Source organism: Phyllobates terribilis, unplaced genomic scaffold, assembly GCF_046119375.1.
Source record: "Phyllobates terribilis strain yellow unplaced genomic scaffold, ASM4611937v1 Scaffold_10__3_contigs__length_209671492, whole genome shotgun sequence".
Taxonomy (NCBI): domain Eukaryota; kingdom Metazoa; phylum Chordata; class Amphibia; order Anura; family Dendrobatidae; genus Phyllobates; species Phyllobates terribilis.
Genome location: NW_027362770.1, coordinates 187,536,037 through 187,560,599, shown reverse-complemented (window position 1 = coordinate 187,560,599; position 24,563 = coordinate 187,536,037). Strand labels below are relative to the sequence as shown.

General features: G+C 42.5%; 1 protein-coding gene across 1 annotated transcript; it reads right to left on the bottom strand.

Annotated features, from left to right (window-relative positions):
- Positions 1–1,293: 1,293 nt before the first annotated feature.
- Positions 1,294–24,230, bottom strand: A4GALT (alpha 1,4-galactosyltransferase (P1PK blood group)). The gene is made up of 2 exons (XM_073650364.1): positions 23,954–24,230; positions 1,294–4,509 (listed from the first exon to the last, which is right to left on the bottom strand). The coding sequence occupies exons 1-2, from the start codon at positions 24,005–24,007 to the stop codon at positions 3,568–3,570; spliced, it is 996 nt and encodes a 331-aa protein (XP_073506465.1). The 5' UTR covers positions 24,008–24,230; the 3' UTR covers positions 1,294–3,567.
- Positions 24,231–24,563: the final 333 nt, after the last annotated feature.

The window sequence follows — 24,563 nt, the reverse complement described above, 5'->3', positions numbered from 1 at the left end:
ATCAGCTCTGGAAAGGTGTGTTAACTTTTGCAATCACTATTTTTATTGATCCTATGAATGTAAAGTAAAAAAAAAAAAAAAAAAAAATGAAGCAACTTCGCTCATAATCTTGATTTTAAATATAATAAAAACTTAACTCCTACCGTTTTATGTATGCAGCTCCTACGCAGATTGATATCGCTGCTATTGTTACTCCTCTCCCTCTGTCTGTAGGATATCAGAAAGAGGGAATATCACTTTGACATCATAGCTCCTATCAGACTTAATAAAATATTTCATATTGTATCCATAAAAAAACATATTGCAAAAGTTTACACACCCTTTCTAATGAATTTGGGCACAGCTCATATATGTATAATATAAGGTCGACTTCAGACCCTTAAATTTTAAAATCTGAAGTTGTGGCATGAAAAGTATTCACACCCTTGTGAAAATAATTTTGGGAACTGGGGGTGACATTTAAAAACGTTGCGCCGTTTGGCTTCGACAGTCTCTTTGCTTACCGGCACATTCCACTTTGGTCATAAATCAGCTGAGAGAAGCCAGAAAAAAAAAAAAAGCATTGCAGACTTTACAGGCAAAATTAGCTCGCTGATAGATTCTCAGTTTACTCATTCTGCAGCCAGAAAAAAAAGACAGCGGGACATCGAGGTTATAGAAAAACAGGATAGGAAAATAGTAAGAGTGCCCACAGCTGCCAAGAAGGTAGAGAAGTCAGGCATGTCATTGCCGACAGAGGTGACCCCTGATCACTGACATAGAGGGGGGCGCAGAGATCTGCCATCCATTATCAATCATTAATGTATTGATTATAGATTAGGGCGCAATCATTTTTCACTTTAACCTAAGGCAAGTCATTTTCTCCAGAGCAATGTCCACGGGCGTGAAGACTTTTTATAGCTTGGTAAATAGACCAAATGTGTTTAATTATTGTCATATTACGCCATAAAGCCAATACTGCAGAAATGTATTATTCCCCTTGCCTGTTGGCAACGTTGCAATCACGTTGTATCTGGGTTGTGATTTTTTTTTTTCCATCAATTCATGGTGCAAAAATATTTAGAATTGCAGGATTTTAGGTCTAGAGCTGTAAACAAGGGGAAGAAAGGGAAACCCCAGACTGGGGTCTGTGCGTGGTCGGTACATCGATGACGTGTTTTTTTTTTATCCATTCACATCATAAAAAAGCCCCGATCGTTGTCACATGACTATAAATGGTGGCACATTAAGAGCAGATTGTGATCAAAACCCTAAAGATGTGATAGCGAGATATAGGAGAAAAAGAGGTCGCACTCCAAACATAGCAAAAATGTATTCCATGCCAAAGGTACACAACGTTTCGGCTCAAGGTCTGACCCTTCTTCTAGATCTTGAGATAGGTAGATGGATACAGAGATAAATAGATGTGAGATAGATATATATGAAACATAGATATGAGATACATAAATATGAGAACTTTCTTGTCGTGTAAGGTATAAATGCCGCTACATCATCCATTGTTAACAATAACCATATTCGTAGCTCCACGATGTGACGCCATTTACAGCCACCATAAACTCAGAATGAGATATTGTTCACTCATTTAAAACTAAAAATGGTAAGCTATAATAACAGGCGGCCATAAAAAACTTATCTACATTGAAGACTTCTCTACATCTGAAGGACATTTCATCTGAAGACTTGCCTACATCTGAAGGACATCACATCTGAAGACTTCTCTACATCTGAAGGACATCACATCTGAAGACTTCTCTACATCTGAAGGACATCTCATCTGAAGACATGCCTACATCTGAAGGACATCTCATCTGAAGGACGTCTCGTCTGAAGACATACCTACATCTGAAGACTTCTCTACATCTGAAGGACATCTCATCTGAAGGACGTCTCGTCTGAAGACATACCTACATCTGAAGACTTGCCTACATCTGAAGGACATCTCATCTGAAGACATGCCTACATCTGAAGGACATCTCATCTGAAGGACGTCTCGTCTGAAGACATACCTACATCTGAAGACTTCTCTACATCTGAAGGACATCTCATCTGAAGACATGCCTACATCTGAAGGACATCTCATCTGAAGGACATCACATCTGAAGACATACCTACATCTGAAGGACATCTCATCTGAAGGACATCTCATCTGAAGGACATCACATCTGAAGACTTGCCTACATCTGAAGGACATCTCATCTGAAGACATGCCTACATCTGAAGGACATCTCATCTGAAGACATGCCTACATCTGAAGGACATCTCATCTGAAGACATACCTACATCTGAAGGACATCTCATCTGAAGACATACCTACATCTGAAGGACATCTCATCTGAAGACATACCTACATCTGAAGGACATCTCATCTGAAGACATACCTACATCTGAAGGACATCTCATCTGAAGACATACCTACATCTGAAGGACATCTCATCTGAAGGACATTTCATCTGAAGACTTGCCTACATCTGAAGGACATCACATCTGAAGACTTCTCTACATCTGAAGGACATCTCATCTGAAGACATGCCTACATCTGAAGGACATCTCATCTGAAGGACGTCTCATCTAAAGACATACCTACATCTGAAGGACATCTCATCTGAAGACTTCTCTACATCTGAAGGACATCACATCTGAAGACATACCTACATCTGAAGGACATCTCATCTGAAGGACATCTTATATGAAGACTTGCCTACATCTGAAGGACATATCATCTGAAGACATACCCACATCTGAAGGACATCTCATCTGAAGACATACATCTGAAGGACATCTCATCTGAAGACTTCTCTACATCTGAAGGATATCTCATCTGAAGAACATCTTATGTGAAGACTCACCTACATCTGAAGGACATCTCATCTGAAGACTTATCCACATCTGAATAGCATCTCATCTACATTTGAAGGACATCTCATCCAAAGACTTATCTACATCTGAAAGACATCTATGAAGTTCATCACATTGGAAATATCCCACCATTTGTAAAAAAAAAAAAAAAAACAACTTCCTGGTGTGATATAAAGAATCAAAGAGCAGCTACCCCACTCAGGTGGCCATACAAGTTAGTACAATCTTAGCCAGACCTGCCAACATGGTGGGAGTGGACATTCATGTAGTGTGAATAGTAAGAAGTGTCCTGACTCTTCCCTAATGACAAGTCAAAGGAAAAAAAAGGTGGAGCTGTTGGTTTTCAACATGCCTAATCTTTTTGATGTCATTGCAGCTGAGCTACCACCAGAAGTGTCTGGTACAGACTTACTCCCCTTTACCCATCGGGAGTGAGCATGTACGTGCATGGGAGACATAGCTATTGAATTTTATATCTATGTCATGCAGAAGGGTCAATGGGAACATCTCTGGGGCTTCCTAGAAAGACAACATGACTCTCAGTCAAAAATTAACCTCTCCACTGACAAAATAGACCAATGGGCTCAAATATGGTGGTCAACGTAGGGACTATAGTTCCTCATGGCTTCAAGATCCTTAGGCGTGGTTATCCAATGTGGATCATTGGTAGATAAGGTTGGGTCATTATGTAACAATTCCTTCGATCTATCCTTAAAGATACATCTTCATTAGACTGTTCGTTGTAGGACAATACTCCAACTGAAGATGTTCCAAAAAAGATCCTTTCTCCAGACGTTGTCCTTGGCTTTTTTTGTTCCAGAGATGCACCCCATAGCTGTTCCTCAACAATGTCTTCATCTCTTCCAGCTCAATCAACTCAAAGTACTTTTTCCAGTCCTGCCAGTCAACTGGGTAGAAGGTTTCCTTGGGAAGAACATTCACCCCTTGACAGTTGTTCTTGTCCCTCAGTCTACGGGTCCCACACCACTTCTTGTAGACCCGTGTCAGAAGCTGAGGACCTTGATGGCCATACAGCCAGTAGTTGTAAGTGTTCACAAAGTCCCTCATGCAGAGCTCTATGAACTTGTGCCTAGGTTGGAAGGTGAGGAAGGCTCCGTTAACGATGTACAATGATTGTAAGGCCATCGCATTTGTGATAGTTAGTAAATTTTTGAGAATAATAAAGTCAGTGTCCAGGTAAATTCCACCCCATTTCCAAAGGATGGCCAATCGGCAGGCGTCTGACAGTGTTGGGTAGTCGACCAATTCTGCGTGTCTTTCAACCTTGGAATACCATGTGCTCATAGGGGTATCTGAAAACAATTTCTTAAAGTCCAGGGGAACTAACTCTACGTTCGAGAAGCAACTAAGAAAGGAAATTCCAAAATTTCGAGGCAATGATTGGTTGTTGCCCCTTAACCCGTTCATCATGATGGTTATTTTTGTGTGGGGATTGGCTCGGGCAGCTGATTCCACTGCACACATCACCTGGAAGGACGGACTAGTCCTGTCTGATGTCTCCAAGAAGAAGATGCCACCACCACTGGTTGTGTTGGTTGGAGAGTTGTCTGATTCATTCGGGATTGAAGCTGGGCAGGTGACCTCCTTGGGTAAATGGTGAAGGTGGGCTTCTTCTTCTGTGTCAGACGTGAACTTTAGATACACGAAGAGGAATACAAAGGTAAGCAAACTGAAGGAAGCCAATGACATCAACCATGACTTAAAGTTCATTTTTAGTCCCGAGGACAAATAGTTGGATAACATGTTTTTTGGTCAAATTAGAGAATTTTTGATTATCTAGAAGAGAGAAAAAAAAGGTCAATTCATGTGGTCAGAAGAACCTAATTGTCAACTTTGTAATCATGGACATTGAAGACCCTCTAATACTTTTATGAATTTCAACATTTTCCAAAAATTTAACACAGTACGAGTATTTGGGGGGTCAAGTATGGGTTCTATCAATATAAAAAAAAATTAATCCAATCTGTAAACGGCGTAACGAGAAAAAATTCTAAACGCCAGAATTACGTTTTTTTGGCCATCGCAACATTGAAATAAAATGCAATAACGGGTGATAAAAACGTCAGTTCGACACGCAAAAAAATAAGCCCTCACTTGGCCCCTGATCTTGAAAAATGGAGACGCTACGAGTTTCGGAAAATGCCGCCATTTTATTATTATTTTTTTTTAGCAAAACTTTGGATTTTTTTACCACTTAAATAAAAAAGAACCTCTACATGTTTGGTATCTACGAACTCGTAATGACCTGGAGAATAATAAAGACAGGACAGTTTTAGCATTCAGCGACCGCGATCAATCAGCAGAGCGGTGTTTAAATTTGGCGCCAATAATGCTGATTAATCGCGGCCGGCATCCGCGACCAATTAGCAGAGCGGGGTTTAAATTTGGCGCCAAAATCGCTGATTGGTCGCGGCCGGCCATAATCCAGGCCTGTCTGGATTATGAACATATCGCTGGGACATCCACATACTCTGCTACATCCACATACTCTGCTACATCCACATACTGAGCTCTGCTACATCCACATACTGAGCTCTGCTACATCCACATAGCAATGCTGCATCCACATACTCTGCTACATCCACATACTCTGCTACATCCACATACTGAGCTCTGCTACATCCACATACTGAGCTCTGCTACATCCACATAGCAATGCTGCATCCACATACTCTGCTACATTCACATACTCTGCTACATCCACATACTCAGCTCTGCTACATCCACATACTCGGCTCTGCTACATCCACATACTGAGCTCTGCTAGATTCACATACTCGGCTCTGCTACATCCACATAGCAATGCTGCATCCACATACTCTGCTCTGCTAGATCTACATATTCGACTCTTCTACATTCACATACTCGGCTCTGCTACATCCACATACTCATCATTGTTACATTCACATACTCAGCCCTAATAAATCCACATACTCTGCTCTGCTACATCAACTATCTTCTGCAAAGCTCCAATATTAGCCAAACTCCACATATGAGCACCACACTTTTAGCTATGTTACATTCACCTAATCAGCTCTGCTATATCCACGTACTCAGCTCTCCTACATCCAAACTCAGCTCTCCTACATTCACACACTCAGCTCTGCTACATCCACCATCTTCAGCAGAGCCACAATATTAGCTAAACAGCACACATGAGCAACAGAATTTCAGCTCTGCTACATCCATATACTTTTATTATTATACTCGTCTCTGATGTTTGAGCGCAACAATTAGTTGGCTCTGCTACAAACTCAATTCTGCTTAACTCCTTAATGACCCAAGACTCACACACTGGCTGTATACTGCACACAGCCCTCACACACTGGCCGTATACTGCACACGGCCCTCACACACTGGCCGTATACAGCGCACGGCCCTCACACACTGGCCGTATACAGCACACAGCCCTCACACACTGGCCGTATACAGCACACAGCCCTCACACACTGGCCGTATACAGCGCACGGCCCTCACACACTGGCCGTATACAGCACACAGCCCTCACACACTGGCTGTATACAGCACACGGCCCTCACACACTGGCCGTATACAGCACACGGCCCTCACACACTGGCCGTATACAGCACACGGCCCTCACACACTGGCCGTATACAGCACACGGCCCTCACACACTGGCCGTATACAGCACACGGCCCTCACACACTGGCTGTATACAGCACACGGCCCTCACACACTGGCTGTATACAGCACACGGCCCTCACACACTGGCCGTATACAGCACACGGCCCTCACACACTGGCCGTATACAGCACACGGCCCTCACACACTGGCCGTATACAGCACACAGCCCTCACACACTGGCCGTATACAGCACACGGCCCTCACACACTGGCCGTATACAGCACACAGCCCTCACACACTGGCCGTATACAGCACACGGCCCTCACACACTGGCTGTATACAGCACACAGCCCTCACACACTGGCTGTATACAGCACACAGCCCTCACACACTGGCTGTATACAGCACACAGCCCTCACACACTGGCTGTATACAGCACACAGCCCTCACACACTGGCCGTATACAGCACACGGCCCTCACACACTGGTGTCACTAATACATTGGCTATGAACATACTTGGTCATATATCTCTACCTGTGGCCCCTGTGACATCACGTGCAGCACAAGCTGCTGACTGAGGCTCCTCCTCTTGTGAGAAGTTGTAGAAGCCACTGCGGAAAACAGCCTGACTCTGATTGGTTCATGTTTAGCCAATCAGCGCCGGCTAAATTCACGTCTCCTCTGCGGCGCACAGGTGGGCGGGGCGAGAGGAGGAGTTGGACACGTGACTCGTGTGCGTGCAGCAGAGCCGAGTGTGTGGATCAGGAGTGTTCATGCTGGATTGGGCCCAGTGAAGTTCTGCTCTATTCACAGAGTTGTGTTAGAGGGGCGCAGGGAACATAGCAGAGCTGATTGTGTGCCTGTAACCAAGGAGAACCTATATCTGTAACTGAGATGGGTCTGTGCATTTAGCAGAGAGGATTATGTGCTGTGGTGGAGAAGGCAAGAGTCGTATCAAAGACTGAGCAATCATCTACTGATCCCTTTATACAGGCGCCACAATAGTAATCATCTACTGATCCCTTTATACAGGCACCACAATAGTAATCATCTACTGATCCCTTTACACAGGCACCACAATAGCAATCATCTACTGATCCCTTTACACAGGCACCACAATAGCAATCATCTACTGATCCCTTTACACAGGCACCACAATAGCAATCATCTACTGATCCCTTTATACAGGCACCACAATAGTAATCATCTACTGATCCCTTTACACAGGCACCACAATAGCAATCATCTACTGATCCCTTTACACAGGCACTACAATAGCAATCATCTACTGATCCCTTTACACAGGCACCACAATAGCAATCATCTACTGATCCCTTTACACAGGCACCACAATAGCAATCATCTACTGATCCCTTTACACAGGCACCACAATAGTAATCATCTACTGATCCCTTTACACAGGCACCACAATAGCAATCATCTACTGATCCCTTTACACAGGCACCACAATAGCAATCATCTACTGATCCCTTTACGCAGGCACCACAATAGCAGTCATCTACTGATCCACAGACATGGGTGCCACAATAGCAATCATCTACTGATCCCTTTACACAGGCACCACAATAGCAATCATCTACTGATCCCTTTATACAGGCGCCAGAATAGCAATCATCTACTGATCCCTTTATACAGGCGCCATAATAGCAATCATCTACTGATCCCTTTACACAGGCACCACAATAGCAATCATCTACTGATCCCTTTACACAGGCACCACAATAGTAATCATCTACTGATCCCTTTATACAGGCACCACAATAGCAATCATCTACTGATCCCTTTATACAGGCGCCAGAATAGCAATCATCTACTGATCCCTTTATACAGGCGCCATAATAGCAATCATCTACTGATCCCTTTACACAGGCACCACAATAGCAATCATCTACTGATCCCTTTACACAGGCACCACAATAGCAATCATCTACTGATCCCTTTATACAGGCGCCATAATAGCAATCATCTACTGATCCCTTTACACAGGCACCACAATAGCAATCATCTACTGATCCCTTTACACAGGCACCACAATAGCAATCATCTACTGATCCCTTTATACAGGCGCCATAATAGCAATCATCTACTGATCCCTTTATACAGGCGCCACAATAGCAATCATCTACTGATCCCTTTACACAGGCACCACAATAGCAATCATCTACTGATCCCTTTATACAGGCGCCATAATAGCAATCATCTACTGATCCCTTTATACAGGCGCCATAATAGCAATCATCTACTGATCCCTTTACACAGGCACCACAATAGTAATCATCTACTGATCCCTTTACACAGGCACCACAATAGCAATCATCTACTGATCCCATTACACAGGCGCCATAATAGGAATCATCTACTGATCCCTTTACACAGGCGTCACAATAGCAATCATCTACTGATCCCTTTACACAGGCACCACAATAGCAATCATCTACTGATCCCTTTACACAGGCGCCATAATAGCAATCATCTACTGATCCCTTTACACAGGCACCACAATAGCAATCATCTACTGATCCCTTTACACAGGCGTCACAATAGCAATCATCTACTGATCCCTTTACACAGGCGCCATAATAGCAATCATCTACTGATCCCTTTACACAGGCGCCACAATAGCAATCATCTACTGATCCCTTTACACAGGCGTCACAATAGCAATCATCTACTGATCCCTTTACACAGGCGTCACAATAGCAATCATCTACTGATCCCTTTACACAGGCGCCATAATAGCAATCATCTACTGATCCCTTTACACAGGCGCCACAATAGCAATCATCTACTGATCCCTTTACACAGGCGCCATAATAGCAATCATCTACTGATCCCTTTATACAGGCGACACAATAGCAATCATCTACTGATCCCTTTACACAGGCACCACAATAGCAATTGTCTATTGATCCCTTTACACAGGCGCCACAATAGCAATCATCTACTGATCCCTTTACACAGGCGTCACAATAGCAATCATCTACTGATCCCTTTACACAGGCGCCATAATAGCAATCATCTACTGATCCCTTTACACAGGCGCCATAATAGCAATCATCTACTGATCCCTTTACACAGGCGCCACAATAACAATCATCTACTGATCCCTTTACACAGGCGCCATAATAGCAATCATCTACTGATCCCTTTACACAGGCGCCATAATAGCAATCGTCTATTGATCCCTTTACACAGGCGCCACAATAGCAATCATCTACTGATCCCTTTACACAGGCGCCACAATAGCAATCGTCTATTGATCCCTTTATACAGGCGACACAATAGCAATCATCTACTGATCCATTCACACAGGCGCCACAATAGCAATCATCTACTGATCCCATTATACAGGCGCCACAATAGCAATCATCTACTGATCCCATTATACAGGCGCCACAATAGCAATCATCTACTGATCCCTTTATACAGGCGACACAATAGCAATCATCTACTGATCCCATTATACAGGCACCACAATAGCAATCATCTACTGATCCCTTTACACAGGCGCCATAATAACAATCATCTACTGATCCCTTTACACAGGCGCCACAATAGCAATCATCTACTGATCCCTTTACACAGGCGCCACAATAGCAGTCATCTACTGATCCCTTTACACAGGCGCCACAATAGCAGTCATCTACTCATCCCTTTACACAGGCGTCACAATAGCAATCATCTACTGATCCCTTTACACAGGCGCCACAATAGCAATCATCTATTGATCCGTTTACACAGGCGCCACAATAACAATCATCTACTGATCCCTTTACACAGGCGCCATAATAACAATCATCTACTGATCCCTTTACACAGGCGCCACAATAGCAATCATCTACTGATCCCTTTATACAGGCACCACAATAGCAATCATCTACTGATCCCTTTACACAGGCGCCACAATAGCAATCATCTACTGATCCCTTTATACAGGCGCCATAATAGCAATCATCTACTGATCCCTTTACACAGGCGCCACAATAGCAATCATCTACTAATCCCTTTATTCAGGCGCCATAATAGCAATCATCTACTGATCCCTTTACACAGGCGCCATAATAGCAATCATCTACTGATCCCTTTACACAGGCGCCACAATAGCAATCATCTACTGATCCCTTTACACAGGCGCCACAATAGCAGTCATCTACTGATCCCTTTACACAGGTGCCATAATAGCAATCATCTACTGATCCCTTTATACAGGCGCCACAATAGCAATCATCTACTGATCCCTTTACACAGGCACCACAATAGCAATCATCTACTGATCCCTTTACACAGGCACCACAATAGTAATCATCTACTGATCCCTTTACACAGGCACCACAATAGCAATCATCTACTGATCCCTTTACACAGGCACCACAATAGTAATCATCTACTGATCCCTTTACACAGGCACCACAATAGCAATCATCTACTGATCCCTTTACACAGGCACCACAATAGCAATCATCTACTGATCCCTTTATACAGGCGCCATAATAGCAATCATCTACTGATCCCTTTATACAGGCGCCAGAATAGCAATCATCTACTGATCCCTTTATACAGGCGCCATAATAGCAATCATCTACTGATCCCTTTACACAGGCGCCACAATAGCAATCATCTACTGATCCCTTTACACAGGCACCACAATAGTAATCATCTACTGATCCCTTTATACAGGCGCCATAATAGCAATCATCTACTGATCCCTTTACACAGGCACCACAATAGCAATCATCTACTGATCCCTTTACACAGGCACCACAATAGCAATCATCTACTGATCCCTTTATACAGGCGCCATAATAGCAATCATCTACTGATCCCTTTATACAGGCGCCACAATAGCAATCATCTACTGATCCCTTTACACAGGCACCACAATAGCAATCATCTACTGATCCCTTTACACAGGCACCACAATAGCAATCATCTACTGATCCCTTTATACAGGCGCCATAATAGCAATCATCTACTGATCCCTTTATACAGGCGCCACAATAGCAATCATCTACTGATCCCTTTACACAGGCACCACAATAGTAATCATCTACTGATCCCTTTACACAGGCACCACAATAGCAATCATCTACTGATCCCTTTACACAGGCGCCATAATAGCAATCATCTACTGATCCCTTTACACAGGCGTCACAATAGCAATCATCTACTGATCCCTTTACACAGGCACCACAATAGCAATCATCTACTGATCCCTTTACACAGGCGCCATAATAGCAATCATCTACTGATCCCTTTACACAGGCACCACAATAGCAATCATCTACTGATCCCTTTACACAGGCGTCACAATAGCAATCATCTACTGATCCCTTTACACAGGCGTCACAATAGCAATCATCTACTGATCCCTTTACACAGGCGCCACAATAGCAATCATCTACTGATCCCTTTACACAGGCGCCATAATAGCAATCATCTACTGATCCCTTTACACAGGCACCACAATAGCAATCATCTACTGATCCCTTTACACAGGCGTCACAATAGCAATCATCTACTGATCCCTTTACACAGGCGCCATAATAGCAATCATCTACTGATCCCTTTACACAGGCGCCACAATAGCAATCATCTACTGATCCCTTTACACAGGCGCCATAATAGCAATCATCTACTGATCCCTTTATACAGGCGACACAATAGCAATCATCTACTGATCCCTTTACACAGGCACCACAATAGCAATCGTCTATTGATCCCTTTACACAGGCGCCACAATAGCAATCATCTACTGATCCCTTTACACAGGCGTCACAATAGCAATCATCTACTGATCCCTTTACACAGGCGCCATAATAGCAATCATCTACTGATCCCTTTACACAGGCGCCATAATAGCAATCATCTACTGATCCCTTTACACAGGCGCCATAATAGCAATCATCTACTGATCCCTTTACACAGGCGCCATAATAGCAATCGTCTATTGATCCCTTTACACAGGCGCCACAATAGCAATCATCTACTGATCCCTTTACACAGGCGCCACAATAGCAATCGTCTATTGATCCCTTTATACAGGCGACACAATAGCAATCATCTACTGATCCATTCACACAGGCGCCACAATAGCAATCATCTACTGATCCCATTATACAGGCGCCACAATAGCAATCATCTACTGATCCCATTATACAGGCACCACAATAGCAATCATCTACTGATCCCTTTATACAGGCGACACAATAGCAATCATCTACTGATCCCATTATACAGGCACCACAATAGCAATCATCTACTGATCCCTTTACACAGGCGCCATAATAACAATCATCTACTGATCCCTTTACACAGGCGCCACAATAGCAATCATCTACTGATCCCTTTACACAGGCGCCACAATAGCAGTCATCTACTGATCCCTTTACACAGGCGCCACAATAGCAGTCATCTACTCATCCCTTTACACAGGCGTCACAATAGCAATCATCTACTAATCCCTTTACACAGGCGCCACAATAGCAATCATCTATTGATCCGTTTACACAGGCGCCACAATAACAATCATCTACTGATCCCTTTACACAGGCGCCATAATAACAATCATCTACTGATCCCTTTACACAGGCGCCACAATAGCAATCATCTACTGATCCCTTTATACAGGCACCACAATAGCAATCATCTACTGATCCCTTTACACAGGCGCCACAATAGCAATCATCTACTGATCCCTTTATACAGGCGCCATAATAGCAATCATCTACTGATCCCTTTACACAGGCGCCACAATAGCAATCATCTACTAATCCCTTTATTCAGGCGCCATAATAGCAATCATCTACTGATCCCTTTACACAGGCGCCATAATAGCAATCATCTACTGATCCCTTTACACAGGCGCCACAATAGCAATCATCTACTGATCCCTTTACACAGGCGCCACAATAGCAGTCATCTACTGATCCCTTTACACAGGTGCCATAATAGCAATCATCTACTGATCCCTTTATACAGGCACCACAATAGCAATCATCTACTGATCCCTTTATACAGGCGCCACAATAGCAATCATCTACTGATCCCTTTACACAGGCGCCACAATAGCAATCATCTACTGATCCCTTTATACAGGCGCCATAATAGCAATCATCTACTGATCCCTTTACACAGGCGCCACAATAGCAATCATCTACTGATCCCTTTACACAGGCGCCACAATAGCAATCATCTATTGATCCCTTTACACAGGCACCACAATAGCAATCATCTACTGATCCCTTTACACAGGCGCCACAATAGCAATCATCTATTGATCCCTTTACACAGGCACCACAATAGCAATCATCTACTGATCCCTTTACACAGGCGCCACAATAGTAATCATCTACTGATCCCTTTACACAGGCTCCATAATAGCAATCATCTACTGATCCCTTTACACAGGCGCCACAATAGCAATCATCTACTGATCCCTTTACACAGGCGCCACAATAGCAATCATCTACTGATCCCTTTACACAGGCGCCATAATAACAATCATCTACTGATCCCTTTACACAGGCGCCACAATAGCAATCATCTACTGATCCCTTTACACAGGCGCCACAATAGCAATCATCTACTGATCCCTTTATACAGGCGCCATAATAGCAATCATCTACTGATCCCTTTACACAGGCGCCACAATAGCAATCATCTACTAATCCCTTTATACAGGCGCCATAATAGCAATCATCTACTGATCCCTTTACACAGGTGCCACAATAGCAATCATCTACTGATCCCTTTATACAGGCACCACAATAGCAATCATCTACTGATCCCTTTATACAGGCGCCATAATAACAATCATCTACTAATCCCTTTATACAGGCGCCATAATAACAATCATCTACTAATCCCTTTACACAGGCGCCATAATAACAATCATCTACTGATCCCTTTATACAGGCGCCATAATAGCAATCATCTACTGATCCCTTTACACAGGCACCACAATAGCAATCATCTACTAATCCCTTTACACAGGCGCCACAACAGCAATCATCTACTAATCCCTTTACACAGGCGCCATAATAACAATCATCTACTGATCCCTTTATACAGGCGCCATAATAGCAATCATCTATTGATCCCTTTACACAGGCACCACAATAGCAATCATCTACTGATCCCATTATACTGGCGCCATAATAACAATCATCTACTGATCCCTTTACACAGGCACCATAATAACAATCATCTACTGATCCCTTTACACAGGCGCCACAATAGCAATCATCTACTGATCCCTTTACACAGGCGCCACAATAGCAATCATCTACTGATCCCTTTACACAGGCGCCATAATAGCAATCATCTACTGATCCCTTTATACAGGCGCCACAATAGCAATCATCTACTGATCCCTTTACACAGGCGCCATAATAGCAATCATCTACTGATCCCTTTATACAGGTGCCACAATAGCAATCATCTACTGATCCCTTTACACAGGCGCGACAATAGCAATCATCTACTGATCCCTTTATACAGGCGCCACAATAGCAATCATCTACTGATCCTTTTACACAGGCGCCATAATAGCAATCATCTACTGATCCCTTTACACAGGCGCCACAATAGTAATCATCTACTGATCCCTTTATACAGGCGCCACAATAGCAATCATCTACTGATTCCTTTACACAGGCGCCATAATAGCAATCATCTACTGATCCCTTTACACAGGCGCCACAATAGTAATCATCTACTGATCCCTTTACACAGGCGCCATAATAGCAATCATCTACTGATCCCATTATACAGGCGCCATAATAGCAATCATCTACTGATCCCATTATACAGGCGCCATAATAGCAATCATCTACTGATCCCTTTATACAGGCGCCACAATAGCAATCATCTACTGATCCCTTTATACAGGCGCCACAATAGCAATCATCTACTGATCCCTTTACACAGGCGCCATAATAACAATCATCTACTGATCCCTTTACACAGGCGCCATAATAACAATCATCTACTGATCCCTTTATACAGGCGCCATAATAACAATCATCTACTAATCCCTTTATACAGGCGCCATAATAGCAATCATCTACTGATCCCTTTATACAGGCGCCACAATAGCAATCATCTACTGATCCCTTTACACAGGCGCCACAATAGCAATCATCTACTAATCCATTCACACAGGCGCCATAATAGCAATCATCTACTAATCCATTCACACAGGCGCCATAATAGCAATCATCTACTAATCCATTCACACAGGCGCCATAATAGCAATCATCTACTGGTCCCTTTACACAGGCGCCATAATAGCAATCATCTACTGGTCCCATTATACAGGCGCCATAATAACAATCATCTACTAATCCCTTTACACAGGCGCCATAATAACAATCATCTACTGATCCCTTTATACAGGCGCCATAATAGCAATCATCTACTGATCCCTTTACACAGGCACCACAATAGCAATCATCTACTAATCCCTTTACACAGGCGCCACAACAGCAATCATCTACTAATCCCTTTACACAGGCGCCATAATAACAATCATCTACTGATCCCTTTATACAGGCGCCATAATAGCAATCATCTACTGATCCCTTTACACAGGCACCACAATAGCAATCATCTACTGATCCCATTATACTGGCGCCATAATAACAATCATCTACTGATCCCTTTACACAGGCACCATAATAACAATCATCTACTGATCCCTTTACACAGGTGCCACAATAGCAATCATCTACTGATCCCTTTACACAGGCGCCACAATAGCAATCATCTACTGATCCCTTTACACAGGCGCCATAATAGCAATCATCTACTGATCCCTTTATACAGGCGCCACAATAGCAATCATCTACTGATCCCTTTACATAGGCGCCATAATAGCAATCATCTACTGATCCCTTTACACAGGTGCCACAATAGCAATCATCTACTGATCCCTTTACACAGGCGCGACAATAGCAATCATCTACTGATCCCTTTATACAGGCGCCACAATAGCAATCATCTACTGATCCCTTTACACAGGCGCCATAATAGCAATCATCTACTGATCCCTTTACACAGGCGCCACAATAGTAATCATCTACTGATCCCTTTATACAGGCGCCACAATAGCAATCATCTACTGATCCCTTTACACAGGCGCCATAATAGCAATCATCTACTGATCCCTTTACACAGGCGCCATAATAGCAATCATCTATTGATCCCTTTACGCAGGCACCACAATAGCAATCATCTATTGATCCCTTTACGCAGGCACCACAATAGCAATCATCTACTGATCCCTTTATACAGGCGCCAAAATAGCAATCATCTACTGATCCCTTTATACAGGCGCCAAAATAGCAATCATCTACTGATCCCTTTATACAGGCGCCACAATAGCAATCATCTACTAATCCATTCACACAGGCGCCATAATAGCAATCATCTACTGATCCATTCACACAGGCGCCATAATAGCAATCATCTACTGATCCCTTTACGCAGGCACCATAATAGCAATCATCTACTGATCCCTTTATGCAGGCACCACAATAGCAATCATCTATTGATCCCTTTACGCAGGCGCCACAATAGCAATCATCTACTGATCCCTTTATACAGGCGCCATAATAGCAATCATCTACTGATCCCTTTATACAGGCGCCACAATAGCAATCATCTACTGATCCATTCACACAGGCGCCATAATAGCAATCATCTACTGATCCCTTTATACAGGCACCACAATAGCAATCATCTACTGATCCCTTTTATACAGGCGCCACAATAGCAATCATCTACTAATCCATTCACACAGGCGCCATAATAGCAATCATCTACTGGTCCCTTTACACAGGCGCCATAATAGCAATCATCTACTGGTCCCTTTACACAGGCGCCACAATAGCAATCATCTACTAATCCATTCACACAGGCGCCATAATAGCAATCATCTACTGATCCCTTTACACAGGCGCCATAATAGCAATCATCTATTGATCCCTTTACGCAGGCACCACAATAGCAATCATCTATTGATCCCTTTACGCAGGCACCACAATAGCAATCATCTACTGATCCCTTTATACAGGCGCCAAAATAGCAATCATCTACTGATCCCTTTATACAGGCGCCAAAATAGCAATCATCTACTGATCCCTTTATACAGGCGCCACAATAGCAATCATCTACTAATCCATTCACACAGGCGCCATAATAGCAATCATCTACTGATCCATTCACACAGGCGCCATAATAGCAATCATCTACTGATCCCTTTACGCAGGCACCATAATAGCAATCATCTACTGATCCCTTTACGCAGGCACCACAATAGCAATCATCTATTGATCCCTTTACGCAGGCGCCACAATAGCAATCATCTACTGATCCCTTTATACAGGCGCCATAATAGCAATCATCTACTGATCCCTTTATACAGGCGCCACAATAGCAATCATCTACTGATCCATTCACACAGGCGCCATAATAGCAATCATCTACTGATCCCTTTATACAGGCACCACAATAGCAATCATCTACTGATCCCTTTTATACAGGCGCCACAATAGCAATCATCTACTAATCCATTCACACAGGCGCCATAATAGCAATCATCTACTGATCCCTTTATACAGGCACCACAATAGCAATCATCTACTGATCCCTTTACACAGGCGCCACAATAGCAATCATCTATTGATCCCTTTACGCAGGCACCACAATAGCAATCATCTATAGATCCCTTTACGCAGGCACCAGAATAGCAATCATCTACTGATCCCTTTATACAGGCGCCATAATAGCAATCATCTACTGATCCCTTCATACAAGCGCCACAATAGCAATCATCTACTGATCCCTTTACACAGGCGCCACAATAGCAATCATCTATTGATCCCTTTACGCAGGCTCCACAATAGCAATCATCTATAGATCCCTTTACGCAGGCACCACAATAGCAATCATCTACAGATCCCTTTATACAGGCGCCATAATAGCAATCATCTACTGATCCCTTTACACAGGCGCCACAATAGCAATCATCTACTGATCCCTTTACACAGGCACCACAATAGCAATCATCTACTGATCCCTTTACACAGGCGCCACAATAGCAATCATCTACTGATCCATTCACACAGGCGCCATAATAGCAATCATCTACTGATCCCTTCACACAAGCGCTACTATAGCAATCATCTACTGATCCCTTTACACTGGCGCCACAATAACAATCATCTACTAATCCATTCACATGGTCGACACAATGGCAATCATCTACTGATCCACAGACGTGGACGCCACAATAGCAATCATCTACTGATCCCTTTACACAGGCGCCATAATAGCAATCATCTATTGATCCCTTTACACAGGCGCCATAATAGCAATCATCTATTGATCCCTTTATGCAGGCACCACAATAGCAATCATCTACTGATCCCTTTACACAGGCGCCACAATAGCAATCATCTACTGATCCCTTTACACAGGCGCCACAATAGCAATCATCTACTGATCCCTTTACACAGGCGCCATAATAGCAATCATCTATTGATCCCTTTACGCAGGCACCACAATAGCAATCATCTACTGATCCCTTTACACAGGCGCCACAATAGCAATCATCTACTGATCCCTTTACACAGACGCCACAATAGCAATCATCTACTGATCCCTTTACGCAGGCACCACAATAGCAATCATCTATTGATCCCTTTACGCAGGCACCACAATAGCAGTCATCTACTGATCCACAGACATGGGTGCCACAATAGCAATCATCTACTGATCCCTTTACACAGGCACCACAATAGCAATCATCTACTGATCCCTTTACACAGGCACCACAATAGTAATCATCTATTGATCCCTTTACGCAGGCACCACAATAGCAATCATCTACTGATCCCTTTGCACAGGTGCAGCAATACAAGTCATCTAATGTTTCTTTTACACAGGCGCCACAATAGCAATCATCTACTGATCCCTTTACACAGGCGCCACAATAGCAATCATCTAATGAACCATTCATCAGTCACCTTTTAATTGTTGCCAATATCAACAATATTACAGCAATCTTCACTCTTGAAATGCCATGAAAAAATGATCCCCCATCATTGTGTAATATTTATAATGGACGTGTTTATAACTCATCGTTGTGTCTGTGACAGTAGTGTCGGCATTACTTGTCTTTGAACCTTGGAAGAGTTTGTCGGTCTGTGCCGTCTACATATGAGCCTGTAACACCGGGCTGTCATCAGCGTTTTCTCTATTCCCTCAGAGAAAAAAAAAGCTTTTACAGAAAGCCAGTATCATCCTGTTTGCATTTTTTACATTGGCACTGTATGGCGGTATTATTTATACATCATATGTGACCATTGTTTAGGATGTGAATGGTGATATTATTTAGGAGTTAATGGCAGGCTAATGTGGAACAGTGGTGTTAGTTATACATTGTGTGACAGTATTATGTGGTGACTGTATGGCAGCATTATTTACGCAGTTAATTACACTTCTGTATGTGTAAGGTGGAAGTTTTTATGCATTTTATGGCAGTATTGATTGGAGAATATATTGTGGTATTGTTTAGGCTTTTAACTACGATATTGTGTGGAGAATATATGGCAGGGGCATGTGGACACTGTATGGAAGTATTAATCGACTAGTACATGGAAATTTTTCCATACTACATTCCTAGCAAGGGTATGTGGGAAGAGTATGTTGGTATTATTTATGCATTGTAAGACAGAATTATTTGGGCAATGAATGGAGGTATTGTGTGGAGTATGGCAGAATTATTTAGGTAGTTAAAGGGGTTGTCCACTACTTTATCTCCCCCCCCCCATGTATCCTCCTTGCGCCCCTAAGACTTCTTGTAAATACCTTCTGTTGCCGATAATGCCTGTGAGTGGCGCTATCACTGGAAGAGGTTTTCATCCAGGATATCTCTGTACTTGGCCACATTCATGTTTCCCTCAATTGCAACCAGTCGTCCTGTCCCTGCAGCTGAAAAACACCCCCATAGCATGATGCTGCCACCACCATGTTTCACTGTTGGGATTGTATTGGGCAGGTGATGTGCAGTGCCGGGTTTTCTCCATACATATAATTATCACTAAAAAGTTTTATCCTCGTCTCATCAGACCAGAGAATCTTATTTCTCATAGTCTGGGAGTCCTTCATGTGTTTTTGAGCAAACTCTATGCGGGCTTTCATATGTCTTGCACTGAGGAGAGGCTTCCGTCGGGCCACTCTGCCATAAAGGCCTGACTGGTGGAGGGCTGCAGTGATAGTTGTCTTTGTGGAACTTTCTCCCAACTCCCTACTGCATCTCTGGAGCTCAGCCACAGTGATCTTGGGATTCTTCTTTACCTCTCTCACCAAGGCTCTTCTCCCACGATTGCTCAGTTTGGCTGGACGGCCAGGTCTAGGAAGACTTCTGGTGGTCCCAAACTTCTTCCATTTAAGGATTATGGAGGCCACTGTGCTCTTAGGAACCTTGAGTAATGCAGAAATTCTTCTGTAACCGTGGCCAGATCTGTGCCTTGCCACAATTCTGTCTCTGAGCTCCTTGGGCAGTTCCTTTGAGCTCATGATTCTCATTTGGTCTGACATGCACTGTGAGCTGTGAGGTCTTATATAGACAGGTGTGTGCCTTTCCAAATCAAGTCCTATCAGTTTAATTAAACACAGCTGGACTCCAATGAAGGAGTAGAACCATCTCAAGGAGGATCACAAGGAAATGGACAGCATGTGACTTAAATATGACTGTCTGAGCAAAGGGTCTGAATACTTATGACCATGTGATATTTCAGTTTTTCTTTTTTAATAAATTTGCAAAAATTTCTACATTTCTGTTTTTTTCAGTCAAGATGAGGTGCAGAGTGTACATTAATGAGAAAGAAAAATGAACTTTTTAGAATTTACCAAATGGCTGCAATGAAACAAAGAGTGAAAAATATAAAGGGGTCTGAATACTTTCCGTACCCACTGTATAGCAAGGGGCATGTGGTCACTGTATGGTGGCATTATTTATACACAGTATGACAGTAGTATCTGAATAGGACATGGAGATATTGCGGGATACTATATGGCACGGGTATGTGGGAACAGTATGATGGCATTATTTATATATTATATGACAGTATTATTTAGGCAAAGAATGACAGTATTACGTGAAGAAGATATTGCAGTAATATTTAGCTATACCATTATAGAGAGTACATATGGCTAAGGGATGTGGGCACTGTATGTTGGCACTATTTATACATGATATGGAAGCGTTAATTAGGCATTGTATGATGTGGAGGATATATGCCAGGCGACGTTATTTATTCATTGTATGACAGTATTATTTGAAAATATTGTAGGATATTATAAATTAAGGTTTTGTGGAAACATTATGGCAGCATTATTTATATAAGAATATATGGATGGGGATGGACAGCATTATTTATACATTGTATGACAGTTTTATTTAGGAAATGAATGGCGGAAGTGTGTGGATAATGTATTGTGGTATTATTTAGGCAGTTAATTACACTATTCAGTGAAGAATCTATGGATGGGGATGGACGGCATTATTTATACATTGTATGACAGTATTATTTCAACAGTGCATAGAAATATTGCAGGTTACTAGATAGCTGGGTTATTTGGGCACTGTATGGTGGCATTATTTATACATGATATGGTAGCATTACTTAGGCAATGAATGACAGTATTATTTTGAGGACATATTGCATTATTATTTAGCCATTTATTATAGGGAGTATATGTGGCTGGGGCTTGTGGTCACTGTATGGCGGCACTATAATACATTGTATGGTAGTGTTGAGGCAGTGAACGTCAGTATCTTGTGGAAAATATATGACAGGCACATAATGTGCACACAGTGGCGTCATTTATACACTGTATAACAGTATTATTTGAGAAGCACATGGCAATATTGCAGAATACTATACGGCAGGGTTATTTGGGAGCGGTAGGTGGCATTTTGTATGCATTATATGGCATTGGAGAATATATTGTGGCATTATTTAGGCTGTTGGTTACACTATTGTGTGGGGAATATATGACTGGGGAATGTAGATACGGCATTATTTATTTATTGTATGGCAGTATTATTTAGGCAGTGAATGACACTGTTGTGGGGAGGATATAGTGCAGTATTATTTATCCATACGGATGGGGAATGTAGGCTCGGCATTATTTATACATTGTGTGGCGGTATTATTTAGACAATGAATGACAGTAATGTGTGGAGGATATATTGCAGTATTTTTCCATATGGATAAGGAATGTATATACGGCATTATTTATACATTGCATGACGGTATTATTTAGGCAATGAATGACAGTGTTGTGTGGATTATATATTGCAATATTATTTATTCGACCAGATGGGGAATGTAGGCACGGCATTATTTATACATTGCATGGCAGTATTATTTAGGCAATGAATGACAATGCTATGTGGATGATATATTGCAGTATTATTTATTCGACCGGATGGGGAATGTAGATACGGCATTATTTATACATTGCATGGCAGTATTATTTAGGCAGTGAATGACAGTGCTGTGTGGATGATATATTGCAGTATTATTTATTCGACCGGATGGGGAATGTAGATACGGCATTATTTATACATTGTATGGTGGTATTATTTAGGCAGTGAATGACAGTGTTGTGTGGATGATATGTTGCAGTATTATTTATTTGACCGGATGGGGAATGTAGATACAGCATTATTTATACATTGTATGGCAATATTTATCCGTACGGATGGGGAATGTAGATACGGCATTATTTATACATTGCATGGCGATATTATTTAGGCAATGAATGACAGTGTTGTGGGGAGGATATATTGCAGTATTATTTTTCCACACGGATAAGGAATGTAGATGCGGCATTATTTATACATTGTATGGCAATATTTATCCGTACGGATGGGAAATGTAGATACAGCATTATTTATACATTATATGGCAGTATTATATGAGAAGTGCATGAGATCATTGCAGGATACTATGTGAAGCCATTAGTCAGGATTTCCGTGATCGTCCCATGTTACCCACCCACATAGGGAAAGGCTGAAAGTAAGCGCCGGCCGGCCGCAGTAAACAGTAATTTTACTGGTTTTGGGTGACCCAGGAGTAAAGGAATGTAGCAGAGCGGAGTTTGTCAGATCTAGCAGAGCTGACTTTGCTGAGAGCCGTAATGTTTTTTTTCCGGTTTAGCAGAATTTCCCAGCGTTGAGCTTTTCAGATAAATAGCCGCGCTGTCAGGATAAATGACAGAAAAGAAGGGATTTTTATTTTCAGATGTAGCAGAGTTGAGATTGTCAGTCGGAGTGGAAGTGACTGTCATTTTCTCCCGCCCACAATATGTCTCCATAGGATTGCCACTTCACTCAGGTCACAAAAGAAGAAGCAATTCAATGACAACTTCAGCTCTGCTACATCATATTCCTACCTGATCTATGGTTGCGGTGATTGATGTGGAGCGTGGTGTCCACGCCGAGGCCATTGCTTGATGTGAGGGCAGATGCCAGATGTTGGACTGCTTCCCTTTATCGGACACCTCCCTGGCTCGTTGTATGGAGGGAGGTGTCAGGTGCGGAGCGACTCTGCGCCTCAGATTGGCTACAAACACAAAACAATGTTCCTTGTAAAATAATCTCCAAAATCTTACGAGCTGAGATAAGGCCCAGCAGGCAGGAGGCTGCACCTTGCTGACTGTTTCCCCACATAGTAATATTTACAGTACATCAGATTGTTCTATAACTGGTCTTTCAAAGTAAGATAGCCAAGGTCACGGGCAGGAATCAGCAATAAAGACCCCTGGGGGTCGTGATAATAATAAGTGGAGTCAAAGGAAAATTTATAGAGGTTGTCCCATGTTAAAATTTCCCCTTAAACCACTCGGGGGAAAGGGTGCTAAAAACACTATTCATGGTGCACCGGCCCTTTAAATCAATTTGGAATGGAATTAGAAGTTTAAAACAAATAATTGTTACATTGTATCAAAACATTAATGGTTATTTAATTTTACAAAAATTTACATCAAATTTGTCAGACCAAAT